Source organism: Amblyomma mixtum, chromosome 4, assembly GCF_055824585.1.
Source record: "Amblyomma mixtum isolate Tamu chromosome 4, ASM5582458v1, whole genome shotgun sequence".
In the NCBI taxonomy this organism is placed as follows: Eukaryota; Metazoa; Arthropoda; class Arachnida; order Ixodida; family Ixodidae; genus Amblyomma; species Amblyomma mixtum.
Window position 1 is genome coordinate 111,144,949 of NC_143015.1, and position 18,770 is coordinate 111,163,718.

An 18,770-nucleotide genomic window follows, 5' to 3' on the forward strand; every position below is an offset into this window, starting at 1 on the left:
TGCACGGTTAGCTTCTCAGTCGTATATTGAAGCTATCACGCCAGCCCTCAAGCTCTGAATCTCTGTATGGTAAGGAGAACCCCTGTCCTCACCTTCAAATAACTTTTTGATCTTTAGGGAAGCCGTAAGGGCTCTACAGTACGAATGAGAAGTAAACCATGCAGCCTGGTTACTTTTGGCAAAGACTGTACATCACCAGACATGGTGCTTGTTAATGGTCCACAAAATTCTTTTCTACGATATTTGCCTGGAATGTGTATTTTGCTCCGAAACGTCATCGATTCGAATCAGCCACTTCAGAAAATCAACTCCAACAAGGCATTTTGCACCTTTACTTACACTCACTGAGCACTCATTAGTGTTCAACGCAGTTGATTGTCAAGTACCCTTGCAGGGTGCTGACATGATTGAAATGAGTGCTTCGGATAATGCCCCGAGCCATGAACTCGACTGCTCACCGGTTCCTCGGTCGCCACCATGCCATTGATGAGCGGCTTGGCCGCTTTGGTCGGCGACTCGACCGTCTCCACGTCCACGTGCGGCTCAGCTTTGACCCTTGCAGACTCGGCCATTTTGTCCTCCAGCTCCTTCAGCTTCAGCCGGCGTTCCAGAAACCCGTCTATCTTCGTCGGTTTGGCCACCTGCAAAAGAAGACACCAGGTGAGCGACCGTTTTATAGTGGCCATCAAAAAGCAAAATAGAAAACCACCTTTCTGAAGCTGTGGCAGCTTATGCACAGCACGGGGACAAAACATTGCTTTGTACGAACCTAGACCCAGACAGTAGCACGACAGTGGCGGTTTTCTACCAGAGCATCTACTAAATGCTGAGGAACTATGCAGCAGAGATAAGAAGCTTTGATAGCAGGAGCAAGAACCCACCGCAGCGTGAAAGGAGAGATACAGTGAGGGGGCTGGATTGGTAAAATTTGGTTTGTCGCGGTCTCAACACAGGTGTGCATTCAACGTCCTGCATCCACTCACAAAGGTGTACACCTCCCTCATCAAAACCTGCCGAAAGATTTATACCAGAATGTGGTACCGAAAGAAGCTCTGCCAGCTTGACACACTTACTCCCCCATCTCTTCAAGCAAGCTGGTGTATCAAGTGCCGTGGTGCTGACAGCAGCACGCCTGCACACTTCTATAGGATGATTGGTTTGGTTTGGTTTATTGGGGTTTAACGTCCCAAAGCGACTCAGGCTATGAGAGACGCCGTAGTGGAGGGCTCCGGAAATTTCGACCACCTGGGGTTCTTTTACGTGCGCTGACATTGCACAGCACAAAAGGCCTCTAGAATTTCGCCTTCAAGAAATTCAGCCGCCGCGGCCGGGATCGAACCCGCATCTTTCGGGTCAGCAGCCGAGCGCCGTAACCACTGAGACACCGCGGCGGGTACTTCTATAGGATGAGGATGAGTCACACTACTCACACCTACCGAAAGCAGTATTACCCTGTTTACAGAAATATAATGGCAGTTTTTATTTTTTTTCATCTGCTTTAGAAAGCACCTCATGTTATATTTGGAGCCAAGCTATGAATATAGAGGCATTTTTTCCCCCCCACTATTTGTCAATAACGGCAAGCTTACCCACTGGGACAAGCCAACTTCCTCAACGGCCTTGGGCTAATGAGGTGAAGCGTGCAGCAGATTCTCGCAAAAGGCTGCATGCGCTAATGTGCGGGAGGCTTCCTGCTGAACATTTCTGATTATTTGTTCTCACTTCGTGGAATTTACCAATTTCCGGTGCAGGAAATTATGGTCCCTAAGTATGCCACATCATTCCCTGCCCTCACACCCGCAGGTGCCATGTTGCAAGCAACTAAGGGCTACGCACTGTGAGGAGTGAGTGCCGGCATGTAGGTCGCGGATCTTGGAGGCCAGCTGTGTGTTTGTGAACTGCGAGTCTCGGAGGCCGTGTGGAGAGCTGTGGTTTCGGGAGCAAGAACCAGAGGGCGCGCGCGTGAAGAGAGCCGGCGAGAGGCAGGGGGACGAGCGGCGTGGTGGGAGGAACGATGTGGTGTTGGTGTTGGGTGTGTGAATAAAGGATTGGGAACGTGTACTACGTGCGAGTCCGTCGTCAAGCGTGACAGCACGAATACTGCTTTTTCTCTTCTCTTAACACCGGCACCTGCTCTCGGAGTCTACACTCTTCCTCCTGACTCTCTCTTCCCTTCCCTTCCACCCGTCTCACCTTTGGGTACAGAGTCCGGACCGGTGACGAGAGGGACTCCGAGACGTCCACCAGCTCCACGACCATGGCACGGGACGCCAGCATGGCCTTGAGCAGGGTCTCGCCCGTGATCTTCACCTCCCTCGTGGCCTCCGGCCCCGACTCCGAAGGCTGCTTCGCACCTTCGCCGGCCGCACCTTCCTCTTTCTTGACCTCAGCATTCTCCCCACCTTCCTTTGCAGCCTACGCATAGTCACAGGGGGGCAAGAGCCAGCAGCTTGCCACAAGTCCGAGATTGGGCGCGAGCTCACAACGCCACAACCTATCCACGAGCAAGCCAAGACACAAGTTCATTTGCATAGCAGAGTGAGGGAAACAAAGGCCTCTCTTTGGCCAGTTGCGGCCATTCTTGGGCAAGCAGCTTTTGTGGACTTTCAGGGACCGAGAAAAACGTCCTAAGTTATTGGAAGGCCAAATCAAATGACTCCCGAGAACCTGTCAAAACCCATCTGCGCCGTAGTTAATCTATTAAGACCCAGACGACCACGGTTGTCCGCTTCTGAGATGAAAACTGCGTGGCTACAACAATTTTTCACAGTCCCATCAAATGCTTTACTGTGTGCACCCTGTCAGGAATGTTAAAGAAGACCTACTCCAAAATGGCAAAGGTTTCTGCGGCCTCCTTCATAATGTGACACAGCAGCAGTGGAGACTCCTCGCAGGCAGCACCATATGCAGCACAGAGTACGCAGTCTCCTTCATCAACCCACTGCTCGAACATCTTTCCAAGGGGGCCCGGTCACTTTCACCACAGGGGTACATGCAATCCCTACAGAGAAGCTGAATCCAATGTCTAGCAGCATAGCACGGCCACTCGCGTTCTCTGCAATCTTACCTGCATCACCAAAGAATCTCACCTCGGCCACCTTGGCCCTGGGCTCGGCGTTGCGCTGCAGTGCGATGACCACCTTGTGGGGGCCCGCCCGCAGGCCCACCGTGTGTGCCGGCACGTGACGCACCTGGCGGGTGCAGCTCTGCCACTGCCAGCCCCCCTGGCCCGTGATGCGGTACTCCTCCCCCTTCTGCTTCCACACCTGTTCCAACAGGGGACGGGAGGTGGTCACACAAGAGGCTTAGCAACGTGACGGTGTACGCACTGGAAGCACCCCCACTCAACCACACGCTACAAGCCTCGAACGCCGCACTTTGCTAAAGAGCGGAGCCATTAGTATGCGAAAGACTCTGATTTGCGCAATGCTGCTGCACTCCAAAGGTATGGCAACAGTCGCTGCTTTGCACAGCAAGGCACCCACATGGCATAAAGAAGAAGATTTACGCTACCACACAGCTTTGTCAAGAAACAGTACAACATGTCCTCGTTTAATTGGAAGAAAGGAAATCCCTTTCTTGTTGCAATTCTGTTGCATGACAAACTAGTAATTCACTACATCAATGTCACAGCACTCAATTTACTTCCAGGTAAGCACCATGGCAAGGTGGCAGCCCCTCACCTGGTGCTTGAGCCCCAGTGTGTACTTGACCCAGACACTGCGGTCCACTTCTTCCTCCATGAGCTCCCGCCGCTCACGCTTTTCCAGCTTCTTTTTCTCCTCCCGCTCGGCTACCGTGGTCCGCCGCAGGTGCGTGTGACCTGCAGCAGCACACACGTGCATGAGCGGAGCCAACGAAGCAACCGATCAAACACGCTTAGTCCCACCATTTGCACCACAAACCTCTGCATTTGGTAGCATTGCAAAAGATCTGAAATCCCCGCCAGCTGCCAAAGAAGACAGTCTCACTTGAGGAAAAATGTCGACATAGTTCCTCCCTCAGCTATCATCACAGTACGGAAAAATGACAACAATGCAACAGAAAGCCAGCTTGTGAAGCGAACATCTGATGCCTAACATTTACTTCCAGGCTAATTATCCTACAGCCACTTCTGCCTGCATCAAATTAAGCGTTATCAAAGCTGCAACCAATATTAAGTCTACTCAGTTCAATTACCTGCAGATTAATTGTTGCCACAGATTCAACGACACAAGACGAGTTCAGCCGAATTCAATGGCCTTAGCACTCTGCCTCAAGAGGCCAACATTATGAGACCAACCAAATAAGTTCTTGTGCCCACAATACCTCTGTTCACACAGTTTCAATTTCACAACTGTGTCCAGCTAAACCAATGCGTGAATTCACTCAGCACTGCTAAATGAACTTGTACTACCACAAAGTGGCAACCTGTATGGAGAAAATTTCGAGTGCAGCAGACACCCTAGGAAACAAGATCTCTAGAATCACGTGACTTGAGGCAGCTTGGGTGACGAAATGTAAGAAAACTGTTTGGCTTTCTGCACCAGGACATGATGCTCACTGGTAAGAGAAGGTATATCGTCGACAATTCCCACTGAGAGTGACACCACAAGGGGGGGCGTACCGAGCGAGTCGCTCCAGGCGGCGTTGAAGAGGACGGGCTTGACCGAGGCCTCGAGGATGGCCAGGGCGAGGGAGAAGTCGCGGGGGGAGGTGCACATGTTGACGGCCCGCAGCCAGTTGCCCCGGTGGATGGCCCAGTTGGGGTGGAGCAGCGCCGCAGGGATGCTGCTCTCCAGCTGCAGCAGCGTCTGCCGCAGGGTGCCCACCAGGGACGCCCGGCTCCCGTGCACTGCACCGCCCCACTGCACACACAACACACACAGAGGGGAAGGGCGTTCAAGGTCGCAGACAAAAGGATTCACAGTCAGATATTTACAGCGACGGCTGTATACGACACCTTCAGTGAAATCACAGCACTGTGATCGCATATCTCTGTGACTGAGCCCCCTCCAACGATGATTACAAAAAGTGACATAGACAAGGAGGTCTACTTTTTAGCAGCGATGCTGTTTAAGCCGGAAGTTGTTCCGCTAGTTGTGTGCAGCGGTGGCTGTGTTCGCAGTAATCAGTAATGAGGTCACCCACGGATGCCTGACGCCCTCTGTCGGAGCGGACGGCAACTATTGTATTAGTTGTCGTCCGCTCTGACAGGGGGCGTCAGGCGTCCGTGGGTGGTACTGAAATAAACACTTGTATGTACTGAGTATTCGATGATCTTAGGGGGAAGGGGGGGGGGTTTACTATAGACGACAACAGATAGAAATGGTGAGTATAGTCACGGTTAACTTAGTCAAACCAAACTCGCAGCATCGTTGTGTCATCAATCCTACATGAAGCGTAATCTGCCCTACAATTTTTTTCGGCATCCAGGTAAAACTGGACCTGGATTGTGTGGGATATACAGATATCCCTCGCCGCCCCGCGCCGAGTCACGAGACGAGAGCGCACGCCGCAGGGAATGGGGAGAGGAGGGCACCCGGCAACTCTCCTCGCTTTCAGCTCGGACGTGACGTCACGCCTACGCTCTGGCGTCTTAGGAACGGGGTGAACGACCCCTCTTGGTTGCAACCGGTTGCTCAAGGGGGTGCAATGTCGTAGGGGTTTAAGGAGAGCTCACGCGGGAACAAAGGCTGTCTAGTCTCGCCTCTCGCCGCGGTGACTGCCCGATTGCCCCGCCGACCCCGTCTCCTGCCCGCGCCCTCCCGGATTATCCAACGCCAGTCGACGACGACCTGGTAAGCTGCTGAACCATCTATTATCGGATAGAACATTCTTCCGCAGTGTGCTTTGCCTTGCGCTAGGTAAATAAACGGTTTCCTAGCGTACTCTGTTCGTTGCCTACTTCGTCCGAACCCGCCGTGGCTGTTACTTTGCGCCACGGGTTGGGGACACGAGAACGCCCGCGCATAGCTGGCACGGAAGCGCGCCTTCCCGGCCGGCTGCACGCGAGTGACTCCATAATTGTTACACAGATCACAGAGCAGACTCAAAATCTGGTCTGCAAAACTCTGCTGTAGAAGACCCAGAATGAATTTATGCTATAACAAAACAAATGAACTATATGCCAGATGTGCACAAACAACCAGGCATGCACATACCAAATAGCTAGCACCATTTAACCCCTTGTCAACACGGCTTGTGACCCCCTAAGCCCAAGCTACACTCTAAACAGGAATACACCTATATGGGAGTAAAAAGGGAGTAAACACTCCTCTATTGCACTCCGTTTTATAAAACGGAGTGCAATAGGGGTCAGTTTACCCCCTTTTACACTCCTTTCTGCTCAGAGCGTAAGCACCTGCGATGACGCCCGACTCCCCACCTTGAACTCGGAGGCCGTCGTGAGTGAGAACTTGTGGGACAGGTGTCGCCGCTTGTCCCTGTCCTCGGCATGCTGGTGCTTGTTCAGGGCCAGCGTGTTGCTGTTGTACTGGTTGGTGAAGCTGCGGTAGCTGCCCTCCATGCCCAGCTTGAACAGCAGCGAGCCCGAGTTGAGCGGCACCGCCCCGCTGGCCGCCTTGCCCCGCGTCACCCTCGAGATCTCCCCGTCCTTGGTCAGCACCAGCACAGAGTCGCTGTCGCTGTCCGACGCGGCCCCCGACTTCTTGGCAGACCCCGTCGAAGACCTGGTCGAGTCGTGGGCAAAGCTCCGGGGGATCAGCGCACCGGTCTTGGACCGGGTCACGATGGAGGAGCGCGGACCTGCAGAACAAAAGAAGGGTCAAACTGGAGTTCTTTCATCATAGCAGTTAAGAGACTCAGCTTCGAAACCCAGCCAGTTCTCGAGAGGCCACTTTGCGGTGTTTGACTCATGGTGACAACTCTTATAAGTTGGTCAGCAGGTTAACGGTGGTGCCCTAAAGCTTTTGTTTCTCCACTATATGCTTGCACTGAGTAGGGCCCAACAGTTTTTCTCAAACGCTGCAGGTGTGGTAACAGTCTGAAAACCTTCTAGATCTGCCCCAGTTGCAGCACCAGATTTTGATACACGAGTTGCATGGGAAATTTTGCAATTTGTATAAACAAACAGCTCTGGAGTGCAGTGACACTTACTTTGAAATTTCTGCTCAGCTCATCGAAAACTCTTTCATGCCGGCGTGACAAAGAGTGTCCATACTAGCATTCTGACCTGACTTGGGAAAAAAAAAAAAGAAAAACACAGCAGAACTGTCACACCGAAGTTTGACAAACACAGGCGACTGACAAATTCTGGCTGTCACCTTGGGGTGGCTAGAGGACAACACATGGGCCAAACGGTTGGAAAATTATAGTGCGGGCAGCCACATAAATGCTAAATGGCTCCAGCGTTCCGGCGGAGCGTTGTGGTGTTTTCAAAGCCCGCACCATCACTCCACAGAAAGTGGACCCACAACACGCACTGGCCATTGAAATTAACAGAGTCTGGTTCACAAAAAGTATTCAGCCATGAACTGCATTCTGTACAGCAGCCGTGGAAAAAAAAATGGGAGCACAAAACAAACTGAACTGTTGTTCTGGTCTGTATGGCGGGTGCCTCGTCACTTGGTGGTGCCAAAGAGCTGGAATGGGTAAGCCATTTGCGGTCCAAACGGCAATGCTGAATCATGCAATGCGCAATACGCACAGCAATGTTCCTCTCCAGTATTACGAATCAATTCACCTCGGGAGGCATGGAGTCAAAAGACAAGAAACTTGGCACACCACATAAGTAGTTCTTTCTCCCCGGAGTCCATTCATAACCCCGTACCTCAACTGTATCAACACAACAAGACTGCCTCTTTGAAAGCTCGCACCAGACATGAATAACGCAAACAGTCAACAAGAGCAAAGTGCCAGACCTTCGGGTTCTTCCTTGACAGCCCCTTTTCCTGCTGCCTTTTTCGCACTGTCCTCCTCGGATGACTTCTTGTTGGCTGCCCCGTCTTCAGGTTTTGCGCCCGACTGTTCCGAATCCGCCTCTTTCTCCTCACTCTCTTTGGTTTCGGGTGCTTTGGAGTCGGCTTCGGTTTCACCAGGTTCTTCCTTTACCTCATCTTTTACTTTCACTGCACCACAACAGACATGAGCAAGCATGAGTTACAAAGTTGCAACAAAAAAAAAATGCAAAGGCCTGTGAGCGAAAAAAAAAAAAGCTGCAGCTAGTCAACTCCTCACTTCTTCTCTCCAATGAAAACATACCTATTAGGACAAGGCGAATGCCCTTGCTTCAAAGATGCGAGCAGCCTATAAAAGCGCTCCCGCATTGCATGCCATAGCATACAAATTTAAATTAAGTAAATTTAGTTCAAGGAGGCACTAAACACTGTGCAAGGAGAACAAATTCAAGTAGAGTACTTTAAGTTCAAGACACTGCAGAACAAAAACAAAAAAACAATGCTGAACACCTGGACTCTTACCACCGATTCAGAGGCAAGGCACACCACTACTTCCCCGCTTCCTAAAAGAAACTACCACAGTCAACCCCACCCGATGCTAACAGAAAACAGCTTGGCCGTAAACTCACCCACTGTGACCGTCTTGGTGCTGGTGGTCATGGTTGTCACCACCGTGGTGACCGTGGTTGTGGTCACTTCTTCGGTCTCCATGGGAACGGGGGCAGCCTCGGTGTCCATCGGTTCCAGCTTGGGCTCCAACAGGCCTGCCTGGTGCTGCCCACAGTCCATGTCCAGTATGTTCGCGTGCGACGCAACGTTCATCTCCTCCTCAACGACCTCCTGGTGTGCTGCGTTCAGGCGGGCCAACGCTTCCTCGCACGTGACCGGGGCTGGCATGAGCAGGCCATCATCGTCAGAGTTGAACAGCCGCCGCGCCTCATTTTCCAGGTGGGCTGCTGCCAGTGCCTGCAGGCGTCCACACAGGTATGGACGTCTCAATCCCCCAAGTACGGCCATCTCGAAGTGAAAAAAAAAAGCCCGAGGAGTTTTGTTTTTGCCCATGCCATGTGGCCCGTTATGCATCGCCAGCGCTCCAGATCCCTTGAAGGCGAGAGGAACTCGCATCCTCGCCCGTCCGAGGCTAAAACTTCCACTGATGCCATATGGGCCCCGCCACAAGGCTCAGAACATGCCTCTTGGTCTGTTTACTTTTCAAAAAGGCTGTACGCCCACAATGGACAAAACACACGTCTGCACAGGTAAGCTAAATGGGTTTCCTCCTACAACGGAACACAACCTGGAATCTCGCACTGTCCATGCCAGATAAGCAATGCCATGCTCGATCCCGGCCGCGGCGGCCGAATTTCGATGGAGGCGAAATTCTAGAGGCCCGTGTACTGTGCGATGTCAGTGCACGTTAAACAACCCCAGGTGGTCGAAATTTCCGGCGACTTTCACTACGGCATCCCTCATAGCCTGAGCCACTTTGGGATGTTAAACCCCCATAAACCAAGCCAAACTAATGCCACGTGAATGGGTGAAACTCTCCCTTTTTTTAAGGTGCCTACAAATGAACCACATATGGTCAAAATCAAGTTGACTAACCATATTCAACTAACACAAAACTAATCACCTTCATATTAACGGCAACTGTACTTTTACGCAAAGCTCAGAGGTGGCATGCGAAGTAATGCCTTCCATTAGAGAGCCTCGGTTTCCCATCAACACCCTTTCACCACAAGGCAACAGTGAACAGCCCCAGAGAAGGCCTGGCTACAAGCCCTTACCGAAAGACCAGATGCAAAAAAGAATTCACTAGAATTTCACCCAGAATCAGGCGAGGTGCAGATGCAAATTGGACGGTCCATGTGCAGTTCCCATCCTGCTAGAGGAGAGGCTACATGGGCCCCAGAGGTCAGCCCAAACCATGTGGTCTAGGGGAGAGAGAGAGCCACTTACCGCATGCTCTTCTTCCATCCGGCGCCTTTCTTCAGCCTCCTGGGCCTCCCGCTGTTTCCGCTCTTCTTCTTCTTTGGCTCGCTGCACCGCCCGCTCTGCCTGCACCTTGGCCAGAGCCACTGCAAGGGAACAACACACACAGCGCGCAAGTGAGTAAGGAACAGGGCGACACCCCTCCCAGCATATCACCGCCAAGCACCCAGACCGGGAGATACTTCTACCCGTTAGAAGACCAAAGGCTCCCCAGCAAAGTGGGAACATTTAAGCGCGCATGAAGTACACAACAGATGCATCTTACCGGTACCCAACTATGGGGCAGAATCGTGGAGGCTAATGAAAAGGGTTTAACTCAAGGACAGCACAGAGAGCTATGTAAAGAAAAATGATAGGTGTAACATTAAAAGACAGGAAGAGGGCAGAGCGGGTCAGGGATCAAACACAGGTTAATGACATCCTAGTCTACATCAAGAGGAAGAAACGGGCTTGGACAGGGCATGTAATGCAAAAGCAAGATAACCGTTGGTCCTTAGGGGTAACGGAGTGGATTCCAAAGGATGGGAAGCCTAGCAAGGATTGGCTGAAAGTTAGGTGGGCGGATGAGATTTGTTGTAGAAATACGGTGACTGCAGCTGGCACAGGACAAGGTTAATTGAAGAGATATGGGAGAGGCCTTTGCCCTGCACTGGGTGTGGTCAGGTTGATGATTATGATGTGCAAGGGTACTCAATCGTGAAAAAAAAAAAAAATTTATCTCACGCCACTGCCAGCTTCACTTTACTCCCATCAAGATAATAAAGCAGTAAAGGTTGCAGCCTCATCCTGGGGTGCACAATCTATCAACAACCTGTTAACGTGGCAAACTTAATGCAACCTAAAATGAAATCAACAGCTCAAAGTACCATTTTCTGCGTCCAGGTAGGTTTTCCGGTTTCCCTTGGCGGAGTTTGTGAGCTTCTCGGTGAGCTCCATGTGCCGCGTGATCTCCTCGCGGAACTCCGCAATGGTCCGGCACAGGTCCAGCTCCAGATCTTCTGCGTCCAGCACGTCGAGCAGCTCCTCCAGCTGTGCTGGCGTTGAGTAGTAGAACGCCTCGTTGCTCTCCCCTTCCCTGCAAACGGGGCGCACCGAATTTCTAACCGCTGCGTTAAAAACTCAGGCCTCTGCGGGCACTCACATCATATACTCGAAACAAACCCGACCTCAAGATGTGCACGCAAACATCAATCCAGTGCAGCTGGTTTCAAGCCCTCGCTCTAGTGTCGCTCCAGTTTGACTTCTAATTGAAATACCACCACTAGCAATTAGTGCATGAATTCTTCACAGGCCCCTAACCGAGTATCACACAAGTAGCAGTCGTAGTCACAGACAGAAACCAACAACAACAACAACAACAAAAAAGCGGGATTTCTTGTTGCTACATGCTTGATTGTTGGGTACCGGGATAACGGTACTGACCTATGGGGTAGAAACATGCAGACTAATGCAAAGGGTTCAGCTTAAGTTAAGGACAATGTAGCGAGCCATGGAAAGAAAAATGATAGGTGCAACGTTAAGAGACCGGAAGCGGGCAGAGTGGGTGAGGGAACAAACGTGGGTTAGTGACATCCTAGTTGAAATCAAGAGGAAGAAATGGGCTTGGGCAGGGCATGCAATGCGAAGGCAAGATAACCGCTGGTCGTTAAGGGTAACAGAGTGGATTCCAAGAGAAGGCAAGCATAGCAGGGGGCGGCAGAAAGTTAGGTGGGTGGATGAGATTAAGAAGTTTGCAGGGATACAGTGGCCGGATACTGGCAAAGGACAGGGTTAATGGGAGAGGCATGGGAGAGGACTTTGCTTTGCAGTGGGCGTAGTCAGGCTGATGATGATAATGACTGCCTCGGAGCTTGTATAGTGATGTACCAATATTCCTGTAAAGTGAAACTTTACAAGGCTGTTCTGTGAGTTTTTCACATGCTTTTTTGGTTTGTTTTTTTTGCGTTTGCCCTGGGACAGAGGGGCAAATCTGTGACTCAGTGACTCAGAAGCACACTAGCAGTGTTGGCTGACAGGGTCCTCTCGTTTCACTTCGTGCTCAAACTCGCAGTGATTTTATAAAAGTTCTCTGCGCGCAATGGAAGAACCATAAAGAAGCCACTCACACAAAGACCCTCCGGCAGAGAAACCAGTACTTCCGGCCGTGCCGGTCGAGGCCCAGGCATTCTTGTCGACTTAGAAGGCCCCCCTTCTCGATGTCCGATATACAGTCTGTGACACCAGAGACCTGCAAGCATCATCGCACGACAAATGAGTCGGGAAAGGGAAGCACACAGAAAAAAGAAAGGAAACTTTTCGCAATGCTTGCAATAATCCGAAGAATCCAGTGGTGAGTGTCTGGCAAAACCCAAGGGGTGTCGCGTCTGATCTAGTAAATGTTTTCTAAAAGCCCAAGCTGGCTTCCCCACATGACACAAAGCACTTCCACACTGCCAGTGTAGCCCATCTTTTTCACAATGGAAGACGTGATTCAAAATGACCTGGATACGAACTTAACCCTTTCAGGCGCTTTGTACACAATTGTGTAAGCGGCAAATTTACAGCTTTTTCTGAGAAACTAGAGCACTTAACAGTGATTTCATTATTGCAATCAAATTGAGCACCCTTCTTGTTGCAAATAAGTTGCTTTTTTGTACCATGTAGCGAATGCAGTAAATAATATTTCACATAAGAGTGAGCTATGCAGCACTTTGTCCACCGTTTTTGTGCAGACAGATTTTGCCGCGAGTGAAAACATCGATTTTTTTGCTCAATTTCGAGCGTAATGTGCATCTTCGAAACACAAAGCAATTCCACGATCCCTAGGGTGTTTACCTGACACATTTTGATGTTATTATTTCTAACAAATTTTACACTTTGTACAGAATTCTCCACATCGTTGTAAGAACTGACCTGCTGGTCTTTCATGCTCGAAAACTAACAAATTCCCTTTCTTGAGGCCTGAATATACTACTTAGGTGAAAAAATAATGGATTTCAGTGAAAACAAAAAATGGTGCCTGAAAGGGTTAATTTTCACACCACGCAAGGCCCATGTTTGAAATAAATTCGTACGAGGCAGGGACTTGCGATGGAGGACTTTCGCCGCTTTGCGACAAGCCCACAAATGTGATACCGCACACAAGCTTGTCAGATCAAATGCACAGTACACAAAAAAAAAAAAGCAGACCTTGGAAGGCTGCCAGCAACGTGTGGTAAGGCTCAACTAGACTAAATTTTCTTTTTTGAGATTTCTGAGCCCACACAATCGCCAATGCTAAAGCGAGTTGAATGTGGTGTCCCAAAGAAGCCGAGCAGTGGCGCTGACAAATGCCAAAACACGTAATAAAAAGTTGCTACTAAATAATCAGTGATGCTCCATTATCTCCAAGTCTTTCATAACTGCACTTGTGTATACCTAGGCAAAAACACAGAAACACAAAAGATGTGCCTATACTGCTTCAAATATTGTTGTTACTAATGCAAAATGTTTCAAGTTTTTTCCAGGAAAAACAAAGCAAAAAAGTTTCACAGATATGTCTAAACGTAACCAGAAACTATGCCAACAAGCCCAGTAATGTACAGTTTAGGAGGAGACTGTACGATTTGTTGATTACAAATTTAATAAGACAGCTTGTCTTCATAACGGGAAACAGATGCTGGTACCATATTCTTAGTGCTGAAAACTATAAAATTATGCAGCAAATCATTCAGCATGGCTTTTTTCCACCCATGGCGCCCTTGGTGCTATGTGTTTTTACAAGTGCACGTGTACAGTTCGACAAGGCCTATTTTGGCGGGGGAAAAAAATAAAGAAAAATGTGACCCTTTGAGCCTTTTCCGTGAGTCAACAGCCACATAATGCGTCTTGAAGCAATTTTCTGTTCTAATGCAAGTTTTTTTTATACGTATAAAGGAACTCATTATGAAGTCAGTGGTCCAGATGTGTACCACTGTTTCTACAAAATCACTGGTCGAAACAGCTTGACAATGATGTCACTCAATTGCCCGAGTCAATGTGAGAGCAACTCTACCATTTGTATGCAAGCAAGACTTAACAAACATCACGCCCCAAAGAGAGTTAAGATGAGACTTAAGATTTGTCAATGCGGCTATTTCTTTCCATCAGCACTACTCGGGCAGCCATCCCACATTTTGGATATTCTAGGCACGGCCAGCAAAGACCACACTTTACACCTTCAGCAATAGCAACTGGTCACTCGGTATGAATCGGGGTTCGAACACCTGGTGCAGATTCTGTGATGGTGTGTGGGGGGTCAACGCCCCGAAGCAGGAGAGTGGCAATGAAGAACGCAATACTGAAGTGCTCCCGATTACTTTTGATACAACCTGGTGGTGTTTAATTTGCAACTTTTCAAGGTTCAAAAATACGGGAATAGTTTTTTTTATACCACACTTTCCACTTCGTACTACAGTTTCAATCATCAAAGTAGAATTTTTGTCATTAGCTCGTGGCAATCTACCGATACAGTCCAACTTCAATTTGTTGCCGAAGTTTCTTATACATTGCAACATCACACCAACACCAGCAATGGTTTGCTGGATTTCTACCCCAACTTTAGCCCGAGAAAAAGCAAAACAACCCTTTAATTGCAGTACAGTACTTCAGAGAAACCCACATGTGCGAAGCACATGTTAACATTTCGCACATGTTAACATTCACTGTGGCAGGCATACATGCGTGGCATGCACACAATTACCTCCCTGGTTATTTGCGGCTGTCACTACGATAACCACATGGTGGGACCTTATGCAACCAAAGATTCAACCTCCTGTTTTCCTAATACAAATTACATAACAAAAAAAATTGGACAGACAGCGAGTGAGAAGGCAGACAAGCATTGAGGTGACGTTCAAGGTGCACCATCTGGAAGCCCGCATTTAGAAGCGCAGATAGCAAGCAGCTGACATGTGCAGCTCTTGTCTGCCACTGAACGCATCACTCTGTTTATCAGCTGTTTGCAGCTACTCAAGGAGTCAAAGCGCAGGGGGAGAGGGAAAGCTGCAACAGCGGCTAAAAATGATACGTCCCTCTGCCACCTTCCCCGGACTACTACTCATCACAATGCTGCCGCGCAAGATACTGGCCGTTGCTGCATCATCAGTCAACTTTTAAGGCTTAGAGGCTTCATATTTCTTGCCGCGCATTTATTTTTGTTTAAAACTAGGTGGGAGATATCAGTAAGCATGGATCATCACGTCAATTCACCTTACGCTGGTAAAGAAGCTTGCATGCTACTAAGAAGTTTGCGGGACATAAAAAAAAAAAAGAGGACGAAGTACGCACTTAGAAGCGAAGTGTGCGCTGTCCTCTCCAATACGCTCCCCTGTGAACTTCTCAGAAGCGAATAAGCTTCTGAGTCAGCGTAATGTTACAACAACTGACTCCCATACAACCTTTGTCGGAATTCACTCTCACCCAGTCAATAATAATTTAATTTCTACTCCAATGTAGTTACATGCTGGTTTCAGCAGCTCAACAGTAGCTACGACATAACAAGTAAGGCTAAGGTCATATTAACCATACAAGAACTGAAGTACAATAGCTGTTTGTTCACTCGCTGTCACTCTGGTTGCTGGGACAGGCCTGTGTAAGAGTTGGGACAAATTGGTTTGGTTTGGTTTATGGGGTTTAACGTCCCAAAGCGACTAAGGCTATGAGAGACGCCGTAGTGGAGGGCTCCGGAAATTTCGACCACCTGGGGTTTTTTAACGAATTAAAACGATGAAGCAGCGATGAGATTGCAATGTTATGCTCTACGTGATCTCAACTCTGCCTACGACGTCATAACCACTGCTCTAATACTGAAACAGAAACTACATTGAAGAAGGAATTCAATAACTTATTTACTGCCTGCAGGCAAATTCCACATGGCAGTTCATGTTTACCAGTGTTTGGCACTTCATTCCAAAGAAAGAACATGCAACAAAATTTTATTCTGCACTCTTTTAGATAGCCTACGCCTGTTTTGAAATCATGCATTCTTGATCAATCTTCTCTACAGTGTAAAGAAATTGCTTAGAAAGCCTATCCATGAGGCGCAATAAGTGCTAACACACAAAGATGCCATACACCAAAGCAAGGCAAGTCAAATTTAACAAATTTTTAACAAGCAACTGGGCAGGAAAGACTTGCTTTAGATGTCTCCAGAAGAAATTCTCCACTGATCAGTGCTGTTGACTAAATCTAGCCATTTTGTCGTGCAGCACAATAAATTCCACAATACAGGCGATTCAGAGAGCATGCTGATAGACGAGTCTACACAGGTCAAACATTGTCACACGATTCTTTTGAAAAACAGAGGAGGTTTTAAAAATAAAGTCCAATCAATGCAAAAAAAGCATGCATTGCAAAAAAAGAAAGGAGGATATCGGCGTCTTCAATGCCAGTACTGTTGCAGCAGCGACGAAAGGAATGTGTGTTTACGTCAAGTGACACGCAGTGAAGACCAACATAAGTTTGTTGTGTAACCATGGCAACTAGCAACACAACCTAAACTAACCAAATTATACATGATGCACTGCCTTTCATTGATACCGCTGTTAATGGATGGAAGCGCAATGCAAATGAATGCTATTCTGAATGCTTTCGCACAGTACTTTACATGTTAACCACGAACTGCCTGTACAGCGGTACTGTATGCGCCCCTCTCACAAATGAAAGTACCAGCGAAGAAATGGAAGAGCCTGCTCCTAATATGCTCACACTTGGCACACGAGAGAGCTGTTGAAGCTACTTGACTTGCAAGGTTTTCCCACACCTCTGATTATCAACTGCGACCATGCAGTCCTCGCAATGGAAAGTAGACCACGGTTAATGGTACTAAACACACCCATAGCACTGCGCACTTAGCCTTACTACAAGCATTAGTGGTTTGTCTGCCCTCATCACATGTACCTGACGCTATGGTAAGAGAGCTGATGCTTTACACCAAACAAGTTAAGTAACCATGTGTATGCATGACGTCGGTGACACAACAATCGCACACGATCACTCCCTTCAGGAACAGCTCGGGCCCATTCAGGCCTCGAATACTTCTCACCACCTTGACACCAGCCCTGGAAGGCAAGCACCTCACACAGCCACACGTCAAAACATCACCGACACGTCCTTCGGGCACACACGATCAGACACCAGCAAGGGCTTCGTCCCATTCACACATGCGCGCCATACGCCAGCTACTATATACCTGGTTGGCCTGGCAGACGGTGCAGATCCAGTCCTCCGTGGGCACATCCTCGAGCGGCGGGTCGAGGCAGGCCAGGTGATAGACGGCCGGGCACGTCTCGCAACACAGTAGGTCCCCCAGCTTGTGGCACACACGGCAGTGGTCGTCGTGCTTGGCCACGCCTTCGCTGGTGATGTCCTCGCGGGCCTGCGCCGTGGTCAGGAACTGGTCGCAGAGGAACTCGAGCACGTTCAGCTTGCTCGCCACCGCCGTGAAGGGGTACTCGCAGCGCTCCAGCGCGGCCAGCATGGGCCGGTACTCGGTGTCGCTGGTCAGGTACATGCGCAGCACTGCGGGCCACGTCACCGGGTCCACCATGTAGAGGTGGACGTTGATGCTGTCCTTGAGGTCCTGCGGACCGAACTGCGTGCCGGCCGCCTCCTCCTCGCGCAGGATGGCGCGCAGCAGCGCGATGTGCGCCTCCGACAGGAGCGCCGACTGCTCGTCCGACATCAGGGCCACGCAGAAGTCCTCGAATCGGAACGGCGTCAGCCTCAGGATGTTCCTGAAGTGGCGCAGCGTCTCGTAGATGCTCAGGGCGCGCATGATGTGGCACGTGGGCAGGATCAGATCCTCCGAGCTCTTGGGCAGCGTCAGCGGCGGGATCTCGCGCTCCTGCAGAAACACGGGGCTGTGCGGCCGCCGCGTCCATTTTCGCTTCGCCGGCGTCGAGCTCGATATGGTGCTGTAGCTGCTCTGCGAGTAGACGCTCACGTCGTCCGACTCGTAGCTGGCAACGGAGTCCGCATCCTCGTCTTCTTCGTCCTCGGCGCGCTGGTAGTCGCTCTCGTCGCTCGACGGAGGCTCCAAGTCATTGTCCTCGTCGTCTCCGCCCAACACGGTCTGAATGAACGAGCGCACCTTTTGGGATTTTTCCCGCAGTCTCTGCTTGAGCTGGGGCTGCGGCGTGCTGTTCTCGTACTGGCGCAACTGCAGCCCCAGGCGCGAGCTCTGGGCGCTGGAGCCAGCGTACAGGTAGCGAGGCTTCTTGAGCAAGCTAGGCCTATGCGAGAGTACCGCCGACTTGGGCGGCCGCCCGCGGCCTCTCCGGCCCCGGGAGGACATTGGAAGGCCTCGGTACCGTCCCAAACCCGCTAGGAAAGCTTTTTTCGGCCCGAAACACGGCCGATATTTACCTGGGGCTCGGTATTTCTCTGCAAACGGTCCATACTGGGGCTACATTTTGCGAGCCGCCATTACCGCCGTTGGGATCACGTGACCTACCCATTGACAACGTCGCTTCGCCGTTTACATCCGTGCACACCGTGGAGGACGAAGCGTTCAGGCGCACTGTCTACACGCACAAATCACACCACCATTGTGCCATTCGGCGAAATCGCGCGTCACGCAGGTACGGAATCGATCAAGACACCGCGGCACACAGCTCTGTTGTTCGACATATTGCGTTACCCTTCTCGGCGCCAGGCTGCCCTCTGATTGGCCCAAACTGGCCGCCGCCATGTCCGTTTCAAAATGCGAAAGATCGGCGCACACGCTGATATTCCCCTCTGAATCGGCGGTGGTGCTTTCATACCAGCCAGTGTAAGGAAAGACTTTAATCAACCGGGCTGGAATTGCGATGCAAACGAGATCAGCCATTAAAAAAGCAATCCTTCTGGTTTCCCAAAATAATGGCCTCCTTAGCCAATCAG

At 50.1% G+C, this 18,770-nt stretch overlaps 1 protein-coding gene across 2 annotated transcripts in view; it reads right to left on the minus strand.

The window, feature by feature from the left end:
* The window catches only part of E(bx) (nucleosome-remodeling factor subunit NURF301 E(bx)), a 52,570-nt gene extending 33,838 nt beyond the window's left edge, over window positions 1-18,732 (minus strand). The window contains exons 1-12 of one of the 2 annotated variants that reach the window (XM_089587578.1): window positions 17,080-18,732; window positions 11,996-12,117; window positions 10,757-10,965; window positions 9,858-9,976; window positions 8,528-8,864; window positions 7,863-8,069; window positions 6,368-6,747; window positions 4,607-4,847; window positions 3,684-3,823; window positions 3,090-3,266; window positions 2,194-2,415; window positions 459-641 (exon numbers count right to left, since the gene is read on the minus strand). In XM_089587578.1, the coding sequence (XP_089443704.1) occupies window positions 459-641; window positions 2,194-2,415; window positions 3,090-3,266; window positions 3,684-3,823; window positions 4,607-4,847; window positions 6,368-6,747; window positions 7,863-8,069; window positions 8,528-8,864; window positions 9,858-9,976; window positions 10,757-10,965; window positions 11,996-12,117; window positions 17,080-18,183 (3,441 nt within the window). In that variant the 5' untranslated portion in view covers window positions 18,184-18,732. Of the gene's footprint in view, window positions 1-458; window positions 642-2,193; window positions 2,416-3,089; window positions 3,267-3,683; window positions 3,824-4,606; window positions 4,848-6,367; window positions 6,748-7,862; window positions 8,070-8,527; window positions 8,865-9,857; window positions 9,977-10,756; window positions 10,990-11,995; window positions 12,118-17,079 lie in introns of both variants that reach the window. The other variant, XM_089587577.1, reaches the window with a different exon arrangement.
* Between the last annotated feature and the right edge of the window lie 38 nt (window positions 18,733-18,770).